Raw genomic sequence first — 27,913 nt, 5'->3', positions numbered from 1 at the left:
AGCTCTTGGGCAGCTCTGGGGGGTTTTGGGGGCTCAGTTTGCATTTTGGGTGACCCCTGGTTTGGTGTCCAGGTGTGCTGCCAGCAGCAATCTGCAGTCAGATGGCATCTGACAGACACTGGGAGCATTCGAGGCGAAGGCAGAGTTTAATAAATACACTTAATCATTTCTGTTTTGACCTTAGCCCAGACTCACAGTCAGACAGAGAGCAGGCAGTTGGGAGCACACTTTGTCAAGGCTCCTTTGGCAGAGCAGGGCAGCCTCAGCTGAGGAAAGGCAGATCCTTCAGAAAGGAGAGTAAAAGGTCAGCACTAATCCGAAAGGACAAGCAGTGTATGTCTGTGTGTATATTGGGTTTCACATATGAAATCCAGTCATGATAAATCTGATGGCTTTAGAAACATCTACTTTGATTAATGAAAACATAGTTCCCATAGACCGTGGGTTTCATACTTCAAAGTTCCCCTGGATTTAGGACCTTAGGTTTTGCTTATTCATATAACATGCAGGAAACTATTTTTAAATGAATAAGGGAGTTGGAAAAAAAATTTTTAAAAGGCAAATGTTTCAACATCGGTGGTACAGATAGGCTGGATAATAAGGAGCAAAATTAACAAACAACAGACGTTTTATTATGCATTTTACAATAATGTTTACATTCTTTTCTCTATATTTGTTTTTCCTTGAAAAGATTTATGTATTTATGAAAATACCATGCTGCTCCAGCTCTGAAAATTGCAGCCTTGCTTGCATTTGAAAGCTTTCAAGGATGGTTGTGATGGCTGGCTGTGCTCCTGATCATCCCAAATGCTTCTCCTGGTTAACTTGTGCAGGAGGAGACAGTCTGTTGGGATGTGGGGAGGAGCAGGAGGGTAGGATGGTCCTTAAGGACGTTGCCATCATTGCCTTGGCCACCATCCTGAGCCTGTGGCCACGTGGGACACGGGCAGTGCTTGGGCATCCTCATTCCCAGCCATCCCTGGAGCTGCATCCATGGGTTCCTGCAGCCACTCTGCTCCTCCAGCAGCTGCAGGGCTGCTCCAAGCTCATTGAGGAACCCTGACAAAGGAATAAACAGCAGTTCTGTTTACAAGTCTGTGGTGCTGAGGAGGGACGAGCAACCTCTCAGCCTCCCTCGGCCAAGAGTTCAAAGGGATTGGGAAGTGTTGGTTGCCTGTGGGACTTGGTACCCCAGCTGAAGGCTCCATTAATTAAATGCACTCACAGGATACAGAGCTGGTGAGTAATGTCCTGTTTATAGCAGAGCTGTGAGCGGTTCTGGGAAAAAAGAAACTCTGTGGGAGGGAAGATGACAGGGAGCAGAGTCACTCCAAAGGCTGTGGCTCCTGCCGTGGTTTCCAAAGGCAATAATTGACATTTACACCTTGGTGCAGCAGCGTTCTGTCCCATGAGAGCTGCTGGGCCGTGGCAGAGCAGGGTGAGCCATGCACAGGAGGGGATCAGCAGCACAGGCCACAGCTCAGGCACACCACAGCCAGGGATGTTGCTTCTCCACACTCCAACAAGGAGTTTGCCCAGATCCCCTCCAAGCGCCGAGCGCGGCCGCTTTGTGGAGTTCCCTGCGGAGTCACAAAGTTATGGCATGGGAGGGAATTGGCAGAGCCTGTAGGAAAGTTCAACCTTTCATGTTTGAGTGGGTCTGTTACAGTTTGACTCACTGCTTCGGGCCAGGAGTTTCCAAGCCCTGGTTCCTCACACACCCTGGGGTTCTCACTCCCAGCCGAGGTGTTCCTGGGCAGCTCCCCGTGGTCACCAGCATGCCCAAAACTCCTCCAAAATCCATTCCAGCTTCTGAAAAAGCCAGGAGAAGCAGGAGAGGCGATGGCCAGCCCTTTCTGTCCCTCTTGGTTGCACCTCAGGTTGACATCCCATGGGTCAAACCCCATCCTGTTGATCAGGATGCATCTTTTATCAATTAAAACCGGCAGGTCGTTTCCCCTCCTCTTCGCTCTGTTCTTTTTGCTCACACGTATGTTGCAATATGCAAGGTGAGGCTCAAAACTGTCAAGCTCTTTAATAGAACCATTACTGTATTTTTGGAGAACGTTCTCTTTTTGATTTACTGTTCCTTAGAAGACAGGAAATGGAGCTACTTGATTTCATATTTTAAACAAAGCCGTCCAGAGGTTTAATGAAAAAAATTTCCCCTGGCTTTCGAATTAAAGGGCTATGGTGAAAGATTTAGCTTAGCTATTTTGACTTAGAAAAATAACACATTAGAAGCATTAAAACATTTTGTAAAAATACTTTTTACTACTAGATTTTTATTTTTTTTTTAGAGAAGTTTCTCTGGTTTTCTTGCTCTTGGTTGGTGGGGCTGTGAAATGAAAGGACATTTCCAAGGTTTAGCATGGTTGCTTTTTTTTCCCTTCCTTCTCCAGAATTTATTTTGCTTTTATATTAAAAGCCTTGAAACAATTGCAATGCTAAAGACAAATCCTGTGTGTCTAAGCAAGGTAATTTGGTGTGAGTAATGACAGAAGCCTTTGCCATTAATAAAATGCAAGAAATGTTGAGCAGAAAGATGGGGAGCTGATTCTGCTCCATCAGCAGTCTCAGGAGGAAAGGGCAGTACTCCTGGGGAGGCAAATGCCTGTGGAAGGAGAGAAGTGGGAGATCATTTTCAGACAAAAATTAAAGTTTAAATAGGAAAAGTCTGTGTGTGGAACAGAATTAGCTCAGAGTGTTTGGGGCTGGAATTGCAAACAAAGCACTTTTGACCTATGTGGTCAAGCCGAGGGTCCTGCTTGTTCTATTTGGGTTGATGTGGGGTTCTGGGATGATGCTGGGACATCATACAGAGGAGGCTGATGGTCTTCATTCCCATCCAGTTTCATCTTCAATAAATAAGGAGAAGTTTAAAATGTTCTGCAGGCTTGAAAGCACCATGAAATAGGATGAAATATTGACACAATTTTAAGTCAGTAAGATTTTTTTCCGGTGATTTAATGAGATTTCACCAGGATTTCACTAGTAATTGCTAGACTCACAAAATGCCCAATTTTCTCACTCCTGAGTTGTTCCTAAATGAATTGCTCCTTTTAGGAGGAACCTGTTCCCCTTCCAAGGCTGGGGCACAGAGGAAGTCTGGGCTTCACACATCAGGGGCTGATATTGGTGGCTGTCAGAGGGGTTTCAGCAGGCTGTCAGCCTGCCTTCCCTCAGCCCTCAGTAATCCCTGGAATCAGCAGGAGCTTTTCCAGCCCCGTTGGTTCCATGGTTCCATCCTGGCTTTGGGGATTCTGAGAGCAGAACACTCCAGTGAGGTTTATTTGTGAGCTCCTCGCTGGCCAGTGATGGGGAACTCGATACCTTATCAGGTGAGATACTGGGATTGAAAAGGGGAGAGAGGCAGCCAGAGGGAGAGATTACAATATAATAAATACAGAGATAGGCTGAGCTGCTGTTGGTGGAAGTTTAATGCCATTAGCCTGTGTGCCATTGGGAATGATGGACACAGGGAATGATGGACACAGGGAATGATGGACACAGGGAATGATGGACACAGGGCAAAGCAGCCAAAGGCTGGGAGCAGCCAGCCCATTGCCGCAACACAAACTCCACAGAGTCACTTTCCAAGGTGTGAAAATACCCAGGACTTCATTCTGCCTTGGAAAAATTATTTTACCTGATGTATGTGTTGTCTGCTGATGAACTGGCAAGAGCAACAGGAAGGCCCATGATAATGAACCTTTTTTTTCCTGAAACAGTTTTGTTTCATATCAGAGAGGTTCAGAGGCAGGGCTTTACAGGAGGAAAGGACTTGCCTGCTCAAGCAAGGTCCCATTTTCCATCCCACATCCTGAAGGACCTCAGTCACACTCTGCATGTTCAGCTTTCCCTGAAGTCCACTTCATCAAAGTGTACATTGAAATAAGGGGGAAATTGTGGCTTCCAAATGATGGTGCAGGGACCTCCTCTGCCTCTGATTACCCACAGGGTACAGTGGGAGCTGCTGGATCACAGCTGGATGTCTGGATATCAATGCTCTTGCCAGATGTGCACTGCTACCACGGAGAAGGAGCGAAAAGGGAGGAAAGATAAAACCACAGCTTCCCCAGCCCCGCAGCTTTTTTACAAGCAAACTTTCGGTGCAGCTAATCCCTCCAACCTGCATTTGCATTAACACTTGCAGCCTCACACGTTGCTGCTAAGAAGTTTTGGCAGCTCCTGGCCCTGATTGCAGAGGTAACGCTGCACTTGTCTCCTCTGCTCTCACTCAAGTATCTCAGGAGCCAGAGCCCAGCGCTCCATGAAGTTTCTCCCTGTACACACAAGCAGGCATCTTGGCAGAGCTTCAAAAGCCATTTGCCTTATTATTCATATGTCTGCTTATAGGAGCAGAAATGCTCCCATTTCTCACTTTCGGAATAAGGGCAGACACCAGGAATGAGGAGATTTCTCATCTCTGCCACAAGCCTGCAAACCTGGGGGAGTTCATTGTGTCCCTGCTGCTTCCCTGGGGTTTGGGAAGCAGGTTTTAAAGTCCCCCCAGTCACTCTCAGGGTCTATGAACAGCCCTGTCAAAAACAACTGAAATCTGTGGGGTCTTGGAGAGGATATCTCAGGGTTGCATGAAAACGTAGAAGGATGACTTGGGGAAGAAAAGCTTCAAAAAATGACTAAATTTTGCTTTTAGAAGAGCTGACATCATGAAAACATTGTAGAGATTTAAACATCATCAAAATTACTTCGCCTCCTCCCTGCATTTTCTCAAACAAGCTTCAAGAACCCTCTCTTTAAAACAAATTAGCAGACTGAATCAACCTTATAAATCCAAAGAGCCATTAAAAGCTGAACCATTTGGTCATTCCTCCTCTCAGTTTAAACTGGGATTCATCCAGAGTTCAAGTGCACGGATCACACAAGAGCCACAGTCCCGTTCTGTAGAGGTCCATCTCAACCTCGATGGTTTTCTAGTGCCAGGAATCCACTCCGCAGCCAGGCCGGGAGATAAATCAGCGCCGTGCGCGCCGATGAAATTCAGGAGCCAGGAGTCACCGCTGCAGCCCATATAAATCCCTGAATGCCAGCCCTGGCGCTTTCCTCCGTGCCATTAGGGTTCAGAATTATCTGCCCCTCTTTGCTGATGTATGGATTAACTGGCTGGCCGAGTGTTTACTAACGGTTATCAGCCGGTACTTTGGCCGCTATCAGAGGAAGGGCCGCCTGCCGCGGGGCTTGGTCTCTCACCCTTTCTATTACCACCTGTCAGTGGCAGGGAGTGTGCTGTGAAGCTGTACAGTCACAGACTGCAAGTGTAGATAGTTTCTGACGGCTGATCAAAGGGGAAAGCCAAAGGCCTGATAACAAGGACGTGTTTCATGTACTTTTAACTTTGAGAAACATTGGCATTTGCATTTTTTCCCCCTCGGTAGGCTGGCAGAAACCAGGCGCAGCAAACGCTGCATATTCAGTTACCTAATAGTGGAGTAAATGGTATGTGCTTGAAGCAACAAAGCATAACTGTAATCTTGTTCCAAGTGGGAATGATTTGAGGAAGCCTTTGCAGAAGACTTGCTGTATAATAAAGGAGAATCATTTTCATTTGTACTTTGAAGTGATCCTGAATTCGGAATCTAATCTTTGCATTCGGCAGAGCATCATACCCTGCTGTGAATGAGGTAATAACTGCAAGTCAAGGAATTATTTGAAGGGTCTTTTGTAGGTACGTGCACTCCCTCACAAGAGCCAGTCTTCAGTAGGTGCTGCTGCTGAATGAGTCTCTGTTGGAGCATGTTTGGCCTAAAACTTCCCAGTGCAGGAGCAGAGAAAACCCACAGATATCCCAGACTGAGGCAAGGGATTCGTTTCTTCCTTCATCAGACACGAGGCAGCTCTGCCATGCTGCTGCACTTCTCTGTTTCGGAGCAAGAAAGGGATTTTAGCTAAAATTTCTGCCCATTAGCAAAGACAAAATGACTCTTTCCATTGTCCAAGATGAGGAGTGGGAAGAAGAATCTCAGCAGCAGCCCAGTGGAAGACTGATCAACTTGAAAAATACTTTCTAGGGTTAAAAATAATTTCTAGGGCCGTTCACATTTGTGTTATTGTGCTGCTTTCCCGACTCTCACCAGTGTGAGACCAGAATTGCATCTGTATTTTAATTTAATTCTCAATAATTTTTTTGCTTGCAGCTGCTTGGTCAAAGCTGGTCCATACTTAGAGCTCTGTAAGACCAACATTTGAACTCGTATGCTTTGTAGGTACCTGAAACAGCAGCAGGTTGATGCCAGGGTGTCCCCCAGGTGTCCCACAGCTGTCCCACAGCTGTCCCACACATGTCCCTTCTGTCTGCTGCAGGTGCCTTTGACCGGAGCGTGACCTTGCTGGAGGTGTGTGGGAGCTGGCCGGAGAACTTTGGTCTGCGGCACATGTCGTCCATGGAGCACGGCGAGGAGGGGCTGCGGGAGCGCCTGGCCGACGCCATGTGCGAGTCACCCAGCAGGGACATGGTGGGATCAGGAACAGGTACAAAGAAGAGGTGTGATCAGAGATCACGTACATCTCACCCAATGGTGATTTTTATTTAATTTTTTTGTTTTGTTTTGGGTTTTTTAAGTTTGGCTTTTCCTTTTCTCTGTACGCTCTTCTCTCTCTCTCTCTGGTTAACTGGCTTTTGTGGGGATCTTGGTGGGACAGAAGTCATATATAAAAATATATTAGTGGTAGAGGACATAAACACAGTCTGAGATATTGGCACATGAGGCTTCCTTATCATATAGCTAGGACTCTCCTCCCTCCCCTCCTGCCAGCTCAGGAGCATCCTTGTGCAGATTGCTGCCCTTGCTCACCCTGCTCCAAACAATGTCATAACCACACATATCCTCATTTTGTGTCCTGAATAGAGCCACTGTGAAGTGCTGGTTCTGTAATCCAAATTAATCCATCTTCATCAGTGTCCATTATATTGATAAATTGTATCATCTGTTTAAGTAAATGGAATGGCACATCAGAGATTACTCTGTCACAGGAGGCCCCGTGGTAGGAGATGCTCAGAAATCAAAGCGCAGTGACTGCGGCTTTATTGTCTCCATTAATTCCCACTTGTTCCAAAAAACACCTCCAGTAAAAACACCTCATAGTGGTGGTGGCTCCTCACATCAGCTACCAGCTCGCTTGTCACTCTGCTGGCAGCTTGCCAGGGAAGGCAGGAGAGGAGAAACCAGCAGGAAGGTGTGGGAATGCCAACACAGGGTTTTGCAGGAAGAGCAGGAGGTGTCTCTTCCTTTTGCTCTTGCCCTCGGGTATCACTGAGGGTCTTGTGCTGCTCTGAGCTCTTCCTGCTCCTCGAAAAGTCTCTCCCATCAGGGCTGATCCTACATCCCAGGTGGGTCACTGTGGAGCAGGTATCAAACTGCAACTTCCCACAGCCTGGAGGAGCAGGATCTGAGCCCTTGTCTGTAGGTACAGGCAGCAGCAGAAGCACCTTCATAACCCAAACTGTCACCTTCCCAACTGCCCCTCCTTTGATTTCCATCTTGAGAGAGGTGAAATCAAAGGATGTGTTGAGATTTGGTGTTAACAGAAAGAGTTGTTTGAACACTAAGTGTTGATCTGCTACAGCTCTGGTGCAAATCGTCCCCAGCTTTTTGCCTTGGACAACACATTTCACATGTCCATGACTCCATCAGTGCAGTGGGGATAGAGCTGCCTCACACTGCTGGTGTGGGATTTAATCAGCTCGTGTCTGTAAAGAGCTGGGAAGGTGGAAAAAGCAGGCTGTGAAAGTAGAGAAAGGCACATATTTCATCACTTACTGACCCATGCTGTGATCAGTGTGAACTTTGGGAGGGTATCCTCTGCTGATAATGGGCCAGCACCCCTCAGGCTGTGCATGGAAGGGGAAAGGTGAGGGGAATACCTCCTCTGAAAGCTGAAGCCTTCCAGATGTGCCAGGTTAGGGTGACTGACTGCCCTGGAACTTTGTCAGAGACAGAGCTCTCAATTTCCCTCCCATTTTCACCAAACTCAGCTGATGGCAGCGAGTTCCAACTTCTTTGGCATAAGATGAATCTCCCAGTGCTGCAGGTGTAAAGACAGAAAGGAGCTGTTTACAAAGATGCCATCACTGAGTTAATATTCATCCAAAGAGATTTCTCCCAGCTCTTAGTGCAGAGCCATAAATCTCCCTAATGAGTGTAAGATAGATGCCATCTCAGAGCAGCGATTGTAGGCAGCAATAATGAGTAACATGAGCACTGACCCAACTCACCCCATCCCAGTGCCCTCCTCTCCCTGTCATTAACACTCTGGGTTTCCCTGCCTGTCGTGGGATCCTCCCCACCACTAACACGCTTTATTCTCAGGATTTGGGCATGTGGTGACTCAGAGCAGCAGAGAAAACCTGGTGATAAGGCGCTGAACTCCCGTGCCCTTTCCACTTCCATCCCCTAACAGCTCTTGAGCTGTTCCTCTTCAGCAGACAGACAGAAAAAGTTCTCTCCTGCTCAGATGTACCTGGAGAGCTGCACTTGCTGAGGGAGTGGACTGGAGCTGCCTGCCAGCACCATTCCTCAGGCTGGGGAGCACAGGGCAGGGCTCACCTCTGTCTGCTGCTTAATAAATGGGCAGAGATAAGTGTTGGAGCTGCATTACCCTCACTTCAAAAAAGAGGTGTCTTTGTTGGCTCAGAGCAAGCAGGAGAGTTTTCACTTCCCCCAAACCACTTATATTGTAACCAAACTCAGCTGAGCTGAATTATCTTTGAAAAAACTCAGTTTTCTTCCTTGCTGCCCACTCACCAGAGTGGAATGACAGCAAAGAATTGAGCAGAAAAGGACACTGGAGGTTTGTTTGTTGGGAGTTGATTTCTATCTCGCTGCTGCTTTCAAAACCAGTGTTTCAATTTCTGCATTGGACCCAAAATTGTGATATTTATAATCCTTAAATAACTTACTTTAACTTGTTCATGCCTTTGTGTTACACATGCTTTAACCCCTCCTTGTGCTCCTTGGATTCTCTTCAGTCCTTAAATAGATTTTGCAGAGATTTAACAAAACTTGCAGTCTTACTTGAACTGCAAGACGAATTATTCGAAATTTCTAACTGAGACTGTGAAGATTTGTGCACATGCAGTGCTGAGGTCCAATGTGTGGACAAAAACTGGGCAGTAAGGTGGACAGTGAGGCTTTGTCAAGTGCTCAACTGGTCCTGACATGCACTTAATGGCAAGAGATAAATAGATTCTTTTAATGCCTTAACTGTTAGGGCATAGCTGACACGTCGATTTATATAGAAATCAGGGCTGATAGGCTGCATGGTGTGGAGGAAGTGTGTGCTTGTGGTGCACAGAACACTTTGGGGCAGCAGACATTCCCAGAATCTTTGTTCTGTACCTGCCCAGTTGCATTGCAAAGCAGGGATGGCAACATAACCCTGGCTGCTGGCAGAGACAGAAAATGAGCCAAAGGTTGGTCAGAGCGCAAATATCAACCTGGAGGATGCTAAAAACATGAGGAAAAATCTGGCTTTTGCAAGGAATTAGGGGATTAGGTGGGTTTTTCCCACCTCCAACTGGGTGCCAGGGGCTGTCGGACAGTGGGTGGGAGAAGAAGCAGATCTGGAAAATGACCTCTCCAAAAATCTCCTTTTCTTGTGACCTAAATGATAACTCCAGCCATCCAGCCAGTTGACTTGATTGGGAAACCAGCTTTTCCCCTTGTTATCCAATCATTCAGACGACCCATGTCTATCTGGAGTGGAGTCTGCTGTACATAAGCTGTCAGCCCAGATACACATTTAATCCCAAAGAAGGCGTAAATTGGCAAAGATGCAAAAAGATGGTTTTGCTGTTTCAGTTTCTGTCAAGCTCTCACTGAAAAGAAAAAAAATGATGGAAGCCTTCTCACAAATCTTAGTGGTCAGTGCCCTCTTTTGCTTGCAAAGCTTTGTTTTCAAGCAGCTACAATATTTATATTTGCAGTGCAGCTCCTAAGTGTGTGCTGGAGCTTCATGTTGCATTCCCTTCAAAAAAAGCCACCCTAGAACTGTGATTTATGAAACTGTGCTTCTAGGAGACAAATATCTCTGACAGGATTCCACTTAAGCTGGACAGGAAGAAATTTCCAGCTCAGGCTAGAAATCTTTCCCTCCAAAAATGCTGTAATTAGTAAATCCTCTGGTTCACCTATTCCTTCAGCGAGGACGTTTTTAAACTTTCCAATGTATTTTCATAATTTCTAGGCATAGCATTTAAAACTAGTCTATAACAGAGGAGCAAGCCATTACAATCTGCGAAACAGGATGTTTTTTGAAATGCACATTTCTCCCAAAACTCCACGCCTGTCAGCTCTCAGCCATGAGAAGCCCATGGCACAGTTAGGTGCACCTCTGGCCCTTGGAGGAAACCGCCTGGATTCCTTCCAAACTTCATGAACAAACTCATAATGCGATGAAGGAAGCTCGTATGTTGGAGCAAACTCTTTAACCTGATTAATGGGATGTAAGTAAGTGGAGCTAATTAGAGGTGCTGCTAGGGAATGGCCTGCAGGAAAGCCGGGGTTGGTGCTGCAGGCACTTTGGATCCTGGGCTCCAGCCAAAGCCCTGTGCTCACACCAGCCTGACGTGGCTCTGGACACCTCTGAGCTTTGCTTTGGAAATCTTCCTGTGAAATTTGGGGGTTGGAGGAGTGGAGGCACCCATTTCCTGGTGTTCCTGGCTGAGGTGGGAAGCAGAGGGAGGAGAGGGAGGCAGCAGTTCCCTTGCAAGGACCGTCCTTGCTGGGGTTTTTCCAAAGCAGAAAATATCCATATATCCAAGCTGTGCTCAAAGATCAGCAGCCACCTGGACAGAGATGCACCTGTACATTGAGTTTCAGGAACAGGATCAGCCCTTTATAGAGTCAGAACTTCCAGTGGTGCTTCCCTTCCCTCTTTCCTTCCCTCCCTCTGTTCCCTTCTTTCCTTTCTTCCTCTTCCTTTTAATTTTTCCAAGACAACTTTCCCCTTCTTTCTCCTCAGTTGGTTTTTATCCTAACCCAGACATGGCTACAGAAACACAGAGCAAATGATTTTCCCTCTGAAGAGCATTTCTGCACAGGTTCAGTGCAAAACCAGCTTGGGCAGCAAACCCACTGGTGGATCAAATAACCTGGATGCTAAAAGCAGCCTTTGAACTTCCAGAACATTCATCTCAGGGTCAGAGATTGAATTACCCCCTCCAACAAGTCTGAGAGCTCAGTGCAGTTCTTCCTACAAAAGGGTTTTTTGGATAGGTCTGGTTGAAAAGCAAGGAAAATTCTGGGTCTTTAGGAGACATCATTTCTGAAGTGCTGGATGAGAGGAGCATTGGCCTTGCACACATTTTGGGATATTTTGAGCACTTCAGTGTGGGTTTCTTGCTCTCTCCTGCCCAAGGGTGTCCCTGAGCAGCCCCATCCCACAGCCCTGGCAGCCCCAGCAAGGGCATTTTTAATTCCCAAGGAATTCCCCATGTCTCCAAATCCAGTCTTGCCACCAGCCCTGGGAGCTGTTACTGGAATTTCTTTCTTCCAGGTCATACATTATTGAAGGGGGAGGAGGTGTGAATGCTGATACCATGAATACTCCTGGTGTGAATTCAGGTTCATTGCTGTTTGTAGGAAAATTCTAAAGGGAGCACTGATGCCACAAGACAACTCTGACTTTCTGCCATTTGATAACAACTTGATCAACTGCATTTGCTTATTCTCGACTGTGGTGTGGGGAGATTCCTTTTCTTTTTCTTCTTATTCAATCAAGGCATTTTTTAAAGAAATATTTTATTTTTGATACAGACACAGCCCGTGAAGTAGCAGTAAAAAACATCACCACAAAGAGGCACATGGCTTTGAAATGTTTTGGTATGTAAAATAACTGTATTGTTATCAGGTCTTAACTTCTGCACAAAGAGTATTTTTCCTTGTTCTAAAAGCAAACCCTCTCTCAGCTTTCCAAGGGCTGCATACCTAACGTGGCCATAGGGGGACAAACCAAAAAAAATATCAAAGTGTCTCAAGTCATTTCACAAATAACATTGTTCTGTTGCTCTCCTTAAACGAACAAGAGTTTCTTTGATTTTTTTTTTTTTAAGTCAAATTTAGGATTCTGCTGTTCAGAGCAGAGAGGTCACAAGGCCCTAATGTATTTAGCATTGACTGCCCTCTCTTGTAGTGCGTCTATTAGTCAGTAATTTGATTTGTACCTATTCATTTGCAGTCCCTGCAGGAGCTCTGAGCTGGCCCCAAGTATAATTGGTGCTGTCTCTATTTTTACATCATTAGATTAGCCCCGACTCCTGGCCACTTGTTGTCTGCGCTTGTCTGTCCATTTATACAACCTAATGTAACACAAAATTCATTACTGATCACATTACTTTCAACTCTGAAGCCAGCTTTGTGATAAACATTTTGTTAACCCTTCCCTGCCAGCACACAGACCTGGGGGATAAATGCACTTTGCCTTTGCAGGAAAAATCAATATCATAATAAAACAAAGTGCAGTCACATTTCTGGATTTGTCATTCCTCCCGGAGAAAGAAATGGGGAGGAACATATAGGAGATGACTAAATGGTGTTTGCATCCAGGCATCTCACTCTGCTCGAGATGAAATGAGCTCAGCAGTGTCCTTTCTACTGGAATATAAAGAAGTGACACGAGATAGGGCCAGCACTCAATTTAAAACTTAATTTCTTACTCATTGTTCTGCAAGTGTTTTAGCTCTTCTGGTCAGGATGTAATCAGGTTATGACATTATTGGAACTGAACATTTTTCTTGCAGTGCTTTGTCTCAAAAGCAGAGACACAGTTCCCTTTTTCCTTAGAGATTTGTTGCTGTGTTGGGCTTTTTTGGTTTGCTTGGGGTTGTGGTTTTTCCTCCTAATGACTGAGCAAATTAACTGCAGCACTCCAGAATTTCACAGGAAAATTCAGAGCTCTGCCCTGCCTAGCTTGGCTTTGCTCACACTTGGTTGTCTGTTGAGTCCTTCCTAAAGCATGAAGCTGTTTGCATCCCTGAGGCTTCTGCTGTTGATTCCAGGGGGAACAAGAAGAGAGCCAGGGTAGGTATTCCAGCCAGGGCTGAGCATCCTCCCAGCTCTGCTCCCAGCATCCTGCCCAGGAGGTGATTCTTGCTACCCAAATCTATTTTGGTGCAACAGCAAAAGCTGTTGGCTTTTAACAAGTTTTCTAAATTCATTTTTTTCTGTTTGCACAGCTTGGCTCGGAAATCTGTTATTTTGGGTTTGCTAAATATTTAGAAATATTTCTCAGTGTTTATTAAATCTTCCCTTTAAAAGTCCAAGGCCTGAAGTCTGCCCCACACCAAGCTGTCCCACACTGGGAAAGGGGCAGGAGACAACAGGATTTTTCCATCTGTAATTTCTATAATTACCTTGTCATTCCTTTTAGGAGTCATTTCTATGGTGTTTTTGTGTAGGATGTGACTTATGGCAAGCATATCTCTCTCAGTAAGTATAAGAGCCCTCGTCTCCCAGCATTTGAACCAGGACTGGTATTTTTACAGCTGTTTTGTGAGCCAAAACTCCTTGCAGCTGCTGAGGTGGTGGCAGAATAAAGACAAGACAGTTCCTGTCCCTCCTCCCAGGCCCAGCAGCCCCAGAGAGCTGCTGAGTATTGCTGATTTTTTGGGAAGTGCAGCACAGGCCATCACCAATCTCTCATAAACTATGCATTGCCCTCTCCAGGGGAGATGGGAGAGGAGGCTGTGGGATGGAAACCCATTTGTGCAATAAATTGTTAAGCAGCTGAACTGTTAAATGAACACTTATTAGAGAGGTAGGATGAGGTATGAGTCACCAAACAGCAAAATCCACATTAACACAGCAAACCCTCTGCAGGAAATGGAGAGTTGAGAGCCAAAACAATGCAAAGCATTTTGCAGTCCTCTCAGCTCCTCTTCCACCCCATGATCTGCTCCTGGTGCTTTGGGGAGCTCCAAAATGCCACCTCTGCCAGCTCCAGGTCCTTGTCCCTCCAGATGCCACATCATCCCTGCATGCAGCCTGCAGCTGTGCCCTCCTGTCCCATCACCCCTGCCCCTTTCTCCCACAGAATATCACACAGAAAATCACCTGGTTTTCCCAATAATCCAGCTCTGGTGGCTCCCCTGGAGGAAGGAGGTTGTAGCCAGGTCCTTGGCAATGCTGGGAACACTTAGGCCTCCTTGAAGTATATATCCTAATTTGTGGTATGAAAAGATTAGCTTTCCTTCCATCCCTAGCCTGCTGTCTCCCCACCATGGATAATACATAAAACAGTAGACTTTTATTCATTAACATTTATGGGAAAATGTTAATATTAAACTGTAAGTGAAAAGCCCCATCTTATTGAATTCTTCTGCTGTGTTATTGGGAGCCTAATTTCATTTTGCATTCAAATAAAAACCAGATGACGTTCAGGACAGTCAGGCAAGCATTCTGTAAGTGAGAATTTATCTTGCGATCTGGGTAAACAATGTCTCATCATTTAACAGTTATTATAAATAATGGGGTTTTAAGCACTTTGCTGGGAGTTCATATTGGCTCCACACGGGTTGCACTAAGGGAGAGAGAATTTCAGTGACATCTTCCAGGCATCCGGTGAGGAGGAATCATATCCTGAGCTCCCTTCTCAAGCTGCAGCACTTTTCATCCTCCTCTGGTTCTTATTGCTCAATATTGTGTGCACTGACCAAAAAAAACCAAAAAAAAAAAAAGAAGAGGAAGGAAAATGACAAATTGGTTGGAAGCGTTTTGGAAATGAAGAAAGCTTGTTTGAAGCTTCCCCACGAAAGGGGAAAGGATTCAGGCATATGCAGGTAGTTGAGACCCCAAAAAGGGGATTCTTTCTGTGAAAATGGGGCTGTGTAAAAGTTGTGCATTCAAGGAGAATGAAAAATATATTGAGGCAAAACATAAAGACAGAAAGATCATAAACCAGCTGCTTTTTTCTGTGTTTCTGCTGGTGCCCTCTGAAGTGACATCACCAGTGGTTTTGTGCTTGGGAACGTGTGAGGTAACTTATAAAAAGAGTAAAAACTGCTAAAAAAATTAATTTTCCATGCAGACAGGGGGTGAATTTTAGGAGCAGCTCTCTGCTCTTGGGGAAGGAATTTGGAATTTGGGAGCTCCTGCTGCTGGTGGTGGCGTGTCACGTCCCTGTTCCAGGACATGAACTGTTTACTGCCATTTCATCCCATTTTCCAAAAAGACCCCCACAGCTCAAACCCCATCTTCTCTTATTTATTTGTTTCCGATATTTATTTGTTATTCCCTTGGTCAGTGACTTTCTCAGTAACTGCCCAACACATGAACTCTGTGTTTACACCAAAACTCGATGGTGTTGTGAAAGACAAAGGGTCAGCATCACTTCTCCAGCTCTTCCCAAAGCTGTTTTTCTGGGAAGGCTGCAGGCAGGAAGGTGCTGGCAGGGTCACCCATCAAAATGTGAGCAAAAAACTCTGCAGAAGAGACTAACATGAGGAGTTCTGTGAACCTCACTGCCCAAATACCAGGCAGAGTCTGCCCAGCCTGAGCTGATTTAAATTGCTTTTTCTGGGGGATGTGGCCAGAGGAATGCCTTGGTTTGCCATCAGGTCCTTCAGATTTCACCCAGAGTTCCCTTCCACCAGCTCAACCCCACGTTTGGAAGAGTGCAGCTACAAAGATGAAGCATAATAGAATCAATGCTTGAAACCATTTTTAAAATACGACTTTTAAAAGGGAAAAAAAAACCTGCCGGATTTACTATTTCCAGCTGCCTCCTGGTTTCAGGAGCACAAATGTGAATTGCTGCGTTCAACAGCTCCATTAACAAAGGGATGAATTAAGCTTTGAATGTCATTTTTATCAAGGTTCTTTCATATTTATATCCAACATCAGAATTTGGAGCTATATAAATAAGAGAGAGTGTGTTAAGAGCCTCAAGCAGCCCTGCAAGAGCATTGAGCCCCAATTGGGCTGTTGTTTTTGCAGGCTGGGTTACTACTCAGCCAAGGTAGAGCTGTGATTTTAAGGGAATGACTGTGAGCTCTGTAAAATTAGGGCTGCATTTACAAAAGTGCTCTGCTCGAAGCAGCCGTGTCAACATCATCTTTAAAATAATTGACCAAATAAACTAAATAAATTGCATTCGGAACTGGGGTTGGAGTTCCTCAGTGACACTAAACACTGCCAGGGAAGAGAGAGGAGGAGACTCTGATCTCCACCTGAGCTCTCCCAGCTCGAGAGCCTTGAACTGTTTAGGGCTGAGGCTGTGGTGACATCATTTCGTGAGCTTCAACTAAACTCTCCTGATTTGGACCAGCTGAGCATCTGCTCTCCCCCCCCCCAAAAAAAAAACTTTTTAACTTTTCCTTTGAATCCAACCCAAATTCCAGTCTGGTCTAGCTTCCTTCTCAGCATCAATCTGCACCAGGGGAACAGCCCAGAGCCTCTCACTGGCCCGAAAGGCCACTTTGTGTCAGAAGTACTAGAAGTTGTGCCAGAACTGCTCTGCTTTGTAATCTTATACTTTTGAAATGAGCTCGGCAGTGTGTTTGTGTCAGGAGCACAGAGAGCACATGTGGGAGATGCACAGACTCAGCTCTGGAGTTCACCTCAGGCCTTGTTTTCCTACCTGAGGGGTTTTAAGGAGGAGCAATGCTGAGGTGGTATCACAGAGAGAGGAAAGAATTAGGTCTTAGATGTGGAAGGAATTGAAATTTGGAGGGTCAGGTGTGAAGTTCTCATGCTGCGTGTCAGCAGTCACTGCCCAGAGCCTGAGGTCATCTCCAGGTTTGTGCTCTTGACCTTCAGACAGCTTTTCCTCACCCAGCTCTTTTGCTGGGACTGTTTTTGTGAGCCCAAAGAGGAGGAGGAGGAGGAGGAGGAAGGACTCCCAGCACCCCCTGAGGGCTCCTGGCCACCCCATGCTGCACAGGGGCTTTGCTGCAGCCACCTCTGGGACTCGAGTGCTCCAGCTCTGGAGGGAAGGGGATGCTCAGATCCACACCTGCTCTGGATAGAGGATGTTCCAGGAATAGCAGCATTGCCTCCAACATTTCTGAGCAACATCCTGAGAGTTCAGTGGGTGCAGGACGTGGTAGGTGTCACAAACACACATTTTACTTCGAATTTGTAATTTCCTTCGTGGAGTAGAGGCTGACAGAGGGGTCAGTGTTGAGCAATCCGAGGCACTCCCATAACCCTGGGAATGAGAGACCAAACCCAGGAATTTTAATACAGTGTTTTCTCTGCGAATGCTTTTGGGCTGATATACACAGATGTGCTGCTTGCGTAACTGGAGATGCAAGATGGTTCTGCCTAAATGCATTAAAAAACTTGTCCCCACTCACTGGGTGGCACAGGAAAGCCTGTATTCCTTATAGGACATCTTACAGGAATTTGTAGTAGCAGCAACATAGTGAAACTTTCAGCATGGGGTAAGAGAGAATTCTTTTAAACCCAAGCTGCATATTCATCCTGAAACCTCATCTGTAAATCTTGCACAAGGAGTTGTAGGCTTGCAGGATGTGATGTGCTACAGAAATGATTTTCAATTTGAGTGTCATCGCTTTTGAAATTTCACATGCTGGCTAAAATCGGCAACTCATCCTTCTGAAGAGCCATTTATGTAGGAAAACATCCTAAACCTCTTCACAAAAATACTTACAGCTCTAGGAAACTTGAGATTATTTTTTAAAAGCACTGGAAGTCATTGTGAAAGTGCCTATCTTGAAGAATATTCTCCCTCTAAATGCCAGTCCTTTATCTGGTGCACTTTTAACCTTCCATAAAATGCTCAGAGTCAAGTCTGGCGAGATGCCAAAGTCTTGGGTCTCCTACTCCATGGGCTTGGAGCTTTCTGGGCTCTCTTTTTAAAGGAGTAAACAACCTGTTTGGAAGTTCATGCAGGAAATGTTCTGTCCTTTTCTCACCCATCTCTGTGCCTGAAGCAGGCCCAGCCATTCCTGTGAGCTCAGGTGTCCTCCTGCTTTGTAAGTGTTAAGTTGTTTGGCATCTCAGCAGTGCAATCAGGCACTGGAAATGAGATTTGGGGTCTCAGAGGGGCTCAGATGTTCAGAAGGCTCAGTCTTCACTCCCCTGGTTCTCTCCTGCCTCCTGTAGCTGCCCATGTCCTTGCTGGATGCTGCCAGCTCTGTTCCAAGATGCCAGGTTTGATCTCCGAGTGCACGGCAGGAACCAACTCTGTGTGGATTCAGCATTGGAGTTACTGTAAGGAAGTTTGACAGGAGCTAATATTTTACATAGGCCACTGAATCCTGATTTCACAGAAGTTGCTCAGGCAGTGTTTCCCAGTCTTCTTTACTTGCAAATTTAATGGAGGTGCTTTTGTGGCGTCTCGACGTCTTTCAGGTTGTGACAGGATGAGACAGTTTTAACATGGGAATTGATTTTCAGTGTTCAAATGCCATAGTTTTAATTTTTTTTTTTAAATTTTTTTTGTTTCCTCTTTTGAAGAGATTTTAAAACATTTTTAATTTTTTAAAAAGAAAAAAATTAAACATTTCTGTGGAGCAAGTCTGTCACAGGCACCCAAAGCATCACAGGAAGTTGGTCCCACTGGGTGACACTGCAGGTAAATTGGCACAAGGCTTGGAGCGGAGAGCTTTAATTGACTTTTAAACATTATCATGATAGTACTAAATTGTAATCATAGCAATATATGAAACTGGGAACTGACTTTTTGCCCACGCTCCCTTTAGAAAGGAGCAACACACAAATACACCTCCCCAGAAATTCCAGCCATCTCGAATTAAAACCAGCTTGGAAAATTAATATTTTTAATGAGGACTCGGTGCTTTCGTTTCTCTGCAATTCAATATTAGCGATTTTTGCTCATCCAAATGCCCAAAAGCACAGGTTCCCCCGGGGGTGCAGTGCCCCCCTGTGCCCTCCCTGCCAGCAGGTCCTGGAGCTGAAGCCAGCTCTGCAGCTCCTGGCTCTGAGCAGCCGCCAAGGGTGCTGGATTATAATTAGAGCTCCCTCGTTAGCATAATTGCATTTCATAAGGAGGGAAAAAAAACAAACAAGGGAATACTCAAGAAAAACCTCCAAGTGCAGTAGCAGCAACGTAATTTCCAAGCATCCCCATATTTCTGCATCCCAATATTTCTCAATCCCCATATTTCTGCATCCCGACCTCACATCAGCTCTTGATCTCTTCCCCACCTCGTGTGTCCCAGGCAGCAGCAGTGGCTCAGAGGGAACGTTGCAGCAGAAACAGTGCCAAAAGCATCCAGCAGAGCTCGGGATGTTGTCTGAATCCTGAAAGATGGAGCGTTTCCCTGGACAAGTGTCGGTGTGAGCTCCTCCGGGGGAGCACATCCTGCTCCCTTCAGCAGCAATCAGTGAAATTAAAATGTTTAACTCACCCATTCACTGGGGAGCGTTGTGTAAATTACAAACAGTTTAAGAGATCCTCAGGATTTCCATTGTGTTCATACAAATTGCCTTTTAGCGTTGCCTTTAAATAGGGCCCTTTTGAGTGAGAATCCAGATGGCAGAAGCTCCATAATTATTATTCATTACAGTTAATAAGTAACACTCAGGAAGCCCCAGTCAGTTCTGCGAGTCCCCCGTGATGGGTATTGTGTAAATGTGAGAGTGAAAAAATAGTCCTTGCCACAGAAGATGTCAGGATTTCAGTCAGAGACAAGGAGGCATGAAGAGCCCTTGTGTGTGCCTGGCCAGATCATGGACCAGGCTGGCATTCCCAGAGGGAATCTCCTCCAGAAGGAAGGGAATTGTCTTGGATTTTAAAACAAGCCTTGAATTTTTGCCTTTTAGCTGTTTGTTCAGAAGCCCCCATGGATGTGGGGAGGTGGTTTAGTGAGCAGCACCTTGTGTCTCTCCCCCCAGCCCTGGAGAATTCCTGTCCCACACCTCATTTTGGGAAGGGCTGAGGACATTCCCGCCTTTGTGGCTCCTCGGCGCACGGCAGAGCCTGAAAACTTCCCCAAAATAATTGCTGTGAATGACAGAAATGAAATCGAGGAGATTCGAGCTCTGCTGGCCATTACCCCACTTCCTGCATTCCTACTTGTTAATTGTCTAATTCCTAACGAGTCTTTGGGCGTCTGATGGACTTTCTGATGCGTGCTCGCTCCGACGCTTCCTTCCCTCCCCTCCCTGGCCTCATCCCTCGCCAGAGACCTTGTTCCTTTAAAAATGCCATCCTTAAAAATCAGAAATACTCAGCCCAGCAAAAGGAAAAGGGAACTTGACATTAGTTGAGCTTGAAAGGCTTGGTGCTGTGAAAAGTGACTGACGTGTGAAAAGAGGCTACAATTAGTTCTTTCCCCGAGCACTCTCCCATTCAGTCCAGGGTCACTCCTTCAGCGAGCTGCGGCTTTGAGGGTAATGTGTTGTGACAGTTTGAGATGATGAAGAATAATTCTTGTATTCAGAGTTGCTGCCGCTTCCCCGCTGCCCTGACACATCAGGCTGCTGTCATTGTATCAGTTATCCCGAGCAGAGCCCGGGCAGCCCCTCTGTAGGTAAGAGGAAAGGGTCAGCTCCTCCAGAAAATGGTTTGGGGAGGATATTTTCAAACTGTGCTTGAAGAGGGGAAGGCGGATGGGAGAGAAAGGAAAAACCATTAGAAGAAATAATGCACTGGAGAGGAGATTTTTGAGTAGACATAAAGGAGATAGCGGGGCTTCGAGTGGACCACTAGAGGAGAGCACGGCTGGGGAAGGCAGCATAATTTATGAGTGTTCCGGGCAAAAGAGGGCTGTATGGATTTTCTTCAGGCATTGAATTAATGTGCCCTATGAAATGGTTTCACATTTAGGCTTGGCAGGGCTCTGTACCTCTCTGGATGTGATGGGGTCCTTTGACAGTTCCTGGGGCTTTCTGGAACGGAGGGTGCAGCCGCCTGGTGGGACCCCGAGTGGCACCACAACCCCAGAGCTGCAGACCCCAAGCTGTCCCCAGAGCAGCTCCTCCTCCTCCTCCTGGGCACAGGACCAAGGGCCAGGACAGCCTGGCTGCAGCATGGCAGTCGGGAATATCAGCAGAAAGCAGTGTTTCCTGCGAGGTTTCGTTTTCAGTTCCTCCTGGAACACTCTCCACCCCGCAGGAGGGCTGTGCCCGGCCGGGGCAGCGATGCCAAGCAGGGAGCAGCCAACATCTGCTTCCAGCTCCCCTGGTGCCCCACTGGGGCTCCCACAGGCCCAGGGCTAGGGACTCAGGAGGGCCACTTGCCATCCCATGCCAGCAGCCATGAGGATTTTTGCTGCTGCTGCTGCTGCTGTGGTGGAAAGTGTGTTTGCCCTGAAAATCCCGTTACTCTGGGACCCTGGGTGATGCCAGCGGTGCCCATTACTGTTACTGTCAAAAGCACAGGCAGAGCTGTTCCCAGCTCCCCTGAAGTGACTTTCTCCTCATGGCTTCAGCAGATGTTCCAGCTCCTTCGTCTTTTTTTCCCTTTTTTTTTTTTTTTTTTAGGGCAGGCAGGACTTTGTGAGTCGTTTCCTCCGGGGACATGGGCAGGTTTTAGTATTTACGTTTCCAGTATTAGCATTTATTTGTATTTGTGTTTGTTTTTCACGGGCTTCTGAAAGCCTCAGGGAGCCATTTATGGGGCCAAAATAATGCAAGTGCTGGTCTTCTCACAGTATTTCATTTCCTTGATGGTGGAAACGCTACGAGAAGAGCAGGTCTCATGTTATTTTGACCCCATAAATAGCTCCCAGAGGCCCCTTTCTTCCTTCTCCCACCCACTCCCCCCCAAATCAAATATTTAGGTTTCTGCAAAGCCTGACTTCTCAACCCTGGTTATCTTGCTTCAGCAAAAGCAAATTGCAGTTATTACAAAATAGCCAGAGAGTCTATAAGGCCGAATGGGTTTTATATGATGCACAATTTGTTGGCTACTGTACAAGTTCATTAAAGTGTATCATAAGAGGTTGTTTTACTGGTACATTTAAGGAAGTTAATACATCTCGACAGTGTATGCATGGGGGAATGCAGATACAATAACCCTCAGACTTGCTGGGGCCAAGTCCATTGCTGGCGTAACTCCACCGAAGGGAACAGAATCCCTGCCTGGGCAGCCCTGTCCTGCTCTGCCAGAGTGCTGCTGATCCCTGACCCTGCTGCTCTGGGCTCTCCTGTCCCCCAGTCCCATCTTGCTGTGAAGATTTGCTCCTGTTTTGTGTTTTTCAGCGAGGGTGTTCCTATTTCAGCTCCTTCAGGGGTTGGCTGTTCCATCCTGGGGTGGATTTAGGGTCCTGCCTCTCCTGATTCCCAGCAGCCCCACCGTGCAGCTCCTCCTGCACTTGTTTGGTCCATGCAGGCACTGGGGCTGTGAGAAATTGTCCTCCAGTTCTCTCTGTGTGACAGGAAGGGTGTCCCCATGTCGTGGAGCCATTCCCAGTCCTGTCTGAGCTTCCCATGGGAATGGCACTGATGTTCCTCTGCTCTAGGAGGAACAATAATACTACACACCAGATTTTTAAAAATTTTTTATTAACGCAACAGACCAATCTGGGGAAACACAGCCGTGCTGCCTGTGGCCCTGGGGGTCAGCAGAGCGGGCAGGTAGCCCCTGGTGGCCATGTCATGGCTAATTGCCCCCCTCGTGTGACCCAGCCGTGCCGGGGGTGAGGGCAAGAGCCCAATTTCCTGATCTCACCAGAGCTCTCTGCGGCAGCCTCGGCACTTCTGCAGGGCTCCCTCGGCTATCAGGACACACTGCTCGTCTGCCCGGCTGGGTAATTAGTTCCAGAAGGAGCAGGCTGGCCGTGCTGGGCTGTCTGAGAGCCCCCAGCCTCGTGTGCCTGGGGGTGGCAGCTCGGGTGTGGGAGCTGCCCGGGTTTTAGCCTGACTCCCTCTAACCCAGAGTGGGCTGGGAATCCCCTGTACTCTGTACTCTCTGTTTTGTCCATTCCCATCAGCTCCTGTACTCTCTGTTTTGTCCATTCCCATCAGGAATTGGGAGGTTATCCCGAGGGGAGCTCAGGACAGCCACTCTCAGGACAGCCACCCCATCCCTGTGCTCTGCCTGCCTCATTGCCTGTCCCTGCCGCTCCCAGGCTGGCATCAGTCTCTGCAGTGCCACCCCCTGGCAGTCCCCGCTGAGGTGACAGGAGCTGCACAAACCCTGCTGACCCCAAAAGAGCCCGGATCGTCCCAAATCCCACCCGGGCAGGGCACAGTCCCTCGCCAGGCACTGATGGACAGGCAGGAGCTCAGCCCTGGGGACAGAAACAGCCATGCAGGAGCCACAGGAAAACAAAACTCCTCTCCCTGTCCCTCTCCCTAATTTTGCTGGAAACACTTTGCCTGCAAATCAGTTCTAGGTGGAAAAGAGAGTGGAGTAACCCCAGGAGGAGCCATGCAGGGCTTGGGGGAGCCCAGCACTGCTGCCCAGCACCCCCAGCTCTGACGTGGGACCTTTAAGCAAAGCCAGCTGTGTGCTGAGGGAGATAAAAGCCCCAAATCAGACAGGATAAGCACAGTATTAGTGTGGGATACGCCACTCATTTCTGATTTCAATTACTGTTTTTACTTCCTGGACTCATGGGAGAGTAAGGATGTGAGGCAAATGAAGAGGTTTAGACATGGACATTCCTTCACTGAACACTTGCAAGAAGTGGTGATGAATCCAGCTGAGGTCATTACCAGCACTGCTTGTAGGGTGATCAGCTTCCTGCTGATTTGTTTTCCTTGTATCCCGGGCAGATTATCTCCGTTGCAGGTTACCTCCAGGATGAAGGATTAAACCCCCCAGCCCTGGCTGCGAGGTGTGTGCTTGCCTGGCTGCTGGCCCTGCCTGCCCAGGTGCTGAGGGGAGCAGGGCAGGGTCAGAGGATGCTGAGCTGGAATGCTTTTTGGTTTTTGGGAAAAGCTGACTTTTTGTTTTTCCATGCACGTTGTGTATAGATCTGTCCTTATCACAGAGTGACACTGTGTCTAAGTGACAGCCTAAGGACTGCTGTGGTGTTTGCAGGAGGGCAGATATCCCAGGTGAGGCAGTGGAGGTGCAGGAATATTTAGCAGAGAGCAGAGCAGGCACTGCTCCTGCAGCTCCTGTGCCTCCTTTCCACCCCAGCCAAGCTACATGGAACCACAGAGAGGTTTGGGTTGGGAAAGGTTTGGGTTGGGAGGGACCTTCAAGACCATCCCATTCCCCCCCTGCCATGGCAGGGACACCTCCCACTATCCCAGGTTGCTCCAAGCCCTGTCCAGCCTGGCCTTGGACACTGCCAGGGATCCAGGGGCAGCCACAGCTTCTCTGGGCACCCTGTGCCAGGGCCTGCCCACCCTCCCAGGGAAAATTCCTTCCAATATCCCATCTAAACCTCTCTTTCGATTCAAAGCCATTCCTCCATGTCCTGTCACTCCATGCCTTCATAAAAAGTCCTCCAGCTCTCCTGTAACCCCTTCAGCTCCTCTTTCCCCCTTGGCAGCAGAGGAATTTGCCCAAAACTCCTGTCCCCATGCCACCCCCTCCAGCCCAGGCTGAGCAGACAAAGTCAGGCTTGGGGCTGCACATCACAACTCCCCAGAATATTGCTTGTATCCTGTCACCACTGTCACTCCTGGAGAGGATTCCTGAGCCATGGCTGGGGCTCTGCCTCATGTCCCTGCTGCGTGCCACTGCTGAGTGCTGCCGGGGGGTGCTGTGTGTGGCCACCGAGTCAACTGCAGGGTTCAAGTGGCTCACAGAGAGGCCACGGCTGGAAACCATGCCCTGAGCACACAAAAATCCTCCTGGGTAGAGATTAGGGAGCACTGAAGGCTTTGGGAGGTCAGAGAGGGGCGATGTCTGGGTGGGTGTGACCAGGAGAGGGAGAGCCACAGCCAGGCTGCTTTGAGGCACTGCTGAGGAAAGGGGATATTTTCTCTTTGACTTGAAAAAGCAGAGTTATTTATGTCCATTTGGGCAGGATAAAGGGCTGTGGAAAGTCCCTGGTGTTCCCAAGGTGGGGAATGGCAGTGGTTGTGCACTGCTGGTGCATACTGTGCCAATCCCCCTTCCCAGCATTGTTGGGAGGGAAGATTTTCCATCATCTGCAGCTGAACTCTGCTCAGTTCAGCTGTGAGATCGCCACTGTGGGGTTCTGACACGTCCTGAGTCAGCAGCCTCGACCCCAGGGAAGGGCCTGCTCTGCTGGGCAGCAGGGAATGCTCAGCTCAGCTGTGAGCCCAGCTGGAGAGAAGTAGAACCAGGAGCTGCCGTGCCTCAGGAGCGATTCCCAACCAGCCCAGGAAAGCAGGGCGATGAGCAAATGTTAGAGCAATGCAGCAGCAGAGGGATCTGTCAGCAAAGCATCTGTCTGAGCACTGTGGGTTTATCCCAAACACTAAGCAGGACATTCTCTCTCTCTCCTGTGCAGAGCTTCAGCGAGAGGGAAGCATAGAGACGCTGAGTAACAGCTCTGGTTCCACCAGCGGCAGCATTCCCCGCAACTTCGACGGCTACCGGTCACCCCTGCCGACCAACGAGAACCAACCCCTGAGCCTCTTCCCCACGGGGTTCCCCTGAGTGAGCCACCCACCATGGAAACAGCCAGACAGGGAACGAGCTGCCTCTCTGCCCCACCAACCCCAACAAGCTGTGTCTGTCACCTGCCAGCTCCCGGCGGCGCGGGATGCTTCTCGTTACCCTGACGAGTATTGACGACTCTTGAACCTTCCTCAAACATACCCGTGAAATCTTGACTCTGTGTTCCTGTGCAATGCAAAGAGGCTCCATCTTCAATCCTGATAGCTTCTTTTCTCGCTGTCTTCAGGAAGAGGTTGGGTGAGGAGAAATATTCCTAAGCCATCTTGGGTCAAAGCACATGGTTTCACAACTGTTCTCTGCTTTTTTTCCGTGCCGAGAGGTGAATCTCCACAACTCAGAGGAGCTCTCGCCGTTGGTGAAAGTGCCGAGCATTAATGGATGAACTGGAGAGACTGCAAACTGGAGGACTTTCTGTGGACAGGGTTGATGATGTTATTCCTTCCTTGTCGCGTCTCCTTGCTGCCCTTCTTCCCCTCTGATCCTCATCGATGCCAGGAGTATTACCAATGGAAATGTTTCTTTTTTTGTTCTTCGGAAGAATTCTCTCTCTCTCTCTCTTTGCTCTGGTTTTCTTCTAGTCATGTGTTTTAGAAACATACTTAATTGACTAACTGCAGTCACGGATTTCTCCTATTTGGTTATAAAATTGTTCATTGGAACTCGGGTATCTGTCCAGAAATGCATGTGTCATTGAATAAATCTAAGTTAAACAAGAAACTGCTGAAATGGCAATGTTCATGGAGTGTTACTGGGCTGGCTGGTGGGCTTTGTGCATCTCCCTGGTCCCAGCTCTGTGTGTATTTACTGCCTTGAGGACTTTAATTAAAGCCATCAGTGGCTGTTCTGCAGCCAGTCTAGCATGGCTTTGCCTCCCCACTTGCCTTGTCCTCGTGTGCACAGACAGGATTTTAAAAAACTAGGAATTTAGGTGGTGTGCCTTGAAACTTCTTGGCACCTTTGAAAACCAACACCCAGTTCCCTGCCTTGTTTGGGGCCCTGCTTCCCATCCCACTGATTTCAGTGAGAAAAGGACCAGGTGCTGGAAGGACAGGCAGCCACCTCCATCCATTCTGTTGTAGGATTGTGGATCAGAGGCTCTGCAGAACTGCTGAACCTCTGCACCCTGCTGAACGTGCAGAGTCAGAGCTAGCTCTGCATAACTCTGCTGATAAAACAGTCCTGGGCTCACACATCATAACCACACAAATTCCTACATCTCAGCCAACTTGTGTCTAGCATCAGAGTGAGATGGGACTGTCAGCTTATGAAATTTCCTTCCCACTACTTGTTTTTAATAGAAGCTGTTTGAGTCATGGCGGGGAGAGGAAACTATCTAAACCCACAAATCTTACAGCTCGAGCCAGCCACACCAAGGGATGCTGAACCAACCACCCTCTTCCTACTCCATCCCCAAACACCCAGTTCAGGCTTGGGCTTGGTTTGGTTGTTTTTGGTTTTCTTTTTTTTTTTTTCCCTTTTAACTGTAACACAGCCACTCAGAAGGTTTTGTTTTCTTCAGGCTTGGAAACCGCTAATAAAAAGCAAGAGTTTACAGTAATAATTTCAGTTTCTTGCTTGGTTTTCAGGCAGTCTTTTCTCGAGCAAAAAAATAACTTCCTTGGGATGAAATCAGAGGAGAGTTTTGCCTCTAAGTAAGTACTTGCAGCTCCGGCCCGCTGGCTATATCTGCTGTAATGTTATGTTCCTTTTTGTCTGTAAAATAAAGGCTTGAAGTATGGGGTTGAGGGCAGGACTGGCACCGTGGACAAATGGGACCGCAGGGTCAAGTCAGTCCACACCAGTCAGGGTTTTTAACACAGTTCAAGCCAAGGTCAGCTCCAAAAGTTCAAACAAAATCCAGATTAACACATACAGAAGAGATTGTGTTGTCACCGTGATGCTGGTTTCCTCTCAGGCTGTCCGAGGAGCAGGGAAAAGGGACAAAGTTCTCTCCGAGGAAGGAAGGAGCCTCTTCTCCCTCCTGCCTGGGACAGCCTGGCTGGTTCTGACTGAGCACACAAAGTAGGATAGCACATAACACTGAGTGGTGTCATTGCAAATGTATTTGTTGTTGGCAGGCATTAAATCACTTTTTATAAGTGCTGCAAGATGGCCATGTGGAAATTCCCAGTCTGCAAGAAGCTCCTTTGAATCAGGATGTTTTGTTTAAAGTGGGGGGGGGAAGATTAAAAAAAAAAAAAAAAGCCCTACAAACTGGGGCTGTACCAAAATATTTTCAGTCTGGTTCATTGAAAAGAATGTCCTAAATTCCCTGCTGTTGATAGCCCTGTAGCCAAACTGTTAAGAAAGCCTTGAGCCTGAAAAAAAAGAAATAAGCATTGCTATGAGGTGGCTAATTTAACTTTAATTTGATACTTTCACAGATGACCCAGCAGAATAACCACTGAGTTCCAGC

The 27,913-nt window shown here is 47.4% G+C and overlaps 1 protein-coding gene across 8 annotated transcripts in view; it reads left to right on the top strand.

Annotated features, from left to right (window-relative positions):
• The window catches only part of BCAS3 (BCAS3 microtubule associated cell migration factor), a 289,031-nt gene extending 262,817 nt beyond the window's left edge, over positions 1 to 26,214 (top strand). For 3 of the 8 annotated variants that reach the window (XM_085078501.1, XM_085078499.1, XM_085078500.1), the window contains 3 exons: positions 6,325 to 6,492; positions 11,778 to 11,843; positions 25,328 to 26,214. In XM_085078501.1, coding sequence (XP_084934627.1) covers positions 6,325 to 6,492; positions 11,778 to 11,843; positions 25,328 to 25,476 — 383 coding nt within the window. In that variant the 3' untranslated portion in view covers positions 25,477 to 26,214. Of the gene's footprint in view, positions 1 to 6,324; positions 6,540 to 11,777; positions 11,844 to 25,327 lie in introns of all 8 variants that reach the window. The other 5 variants (XM_085078504.1, XM_085078502.1, XM_085078506.1 and 2 more) reach the window with 4 other exon arrangements.
• The last annotated feature ends 1,699 nt before the right edge of the window (positions 26,215 to 27,913 follow it).

The sequence above is a fragment of the Lichenostomus cassidix genome, chromosome 19 (genome assembly GCF_008360975.1).
Source record: "Lichenostomus cassidix isolate B80296 chromosome 19, HeHo_3.0, whole genome shotgun sequence".
Taxonomy (NCBI): domain Eukaryota; kingdom Metazoa; phylum Chordata; class Aves; order Passeriformes; family Meliphagidae; genus Lichenostomus; species Lichenostomus cassidix.
Note: the sequence above shows the minus strand (reverse complement) of the source record. Positions and strands in the feature narration are given on the sequence as shown.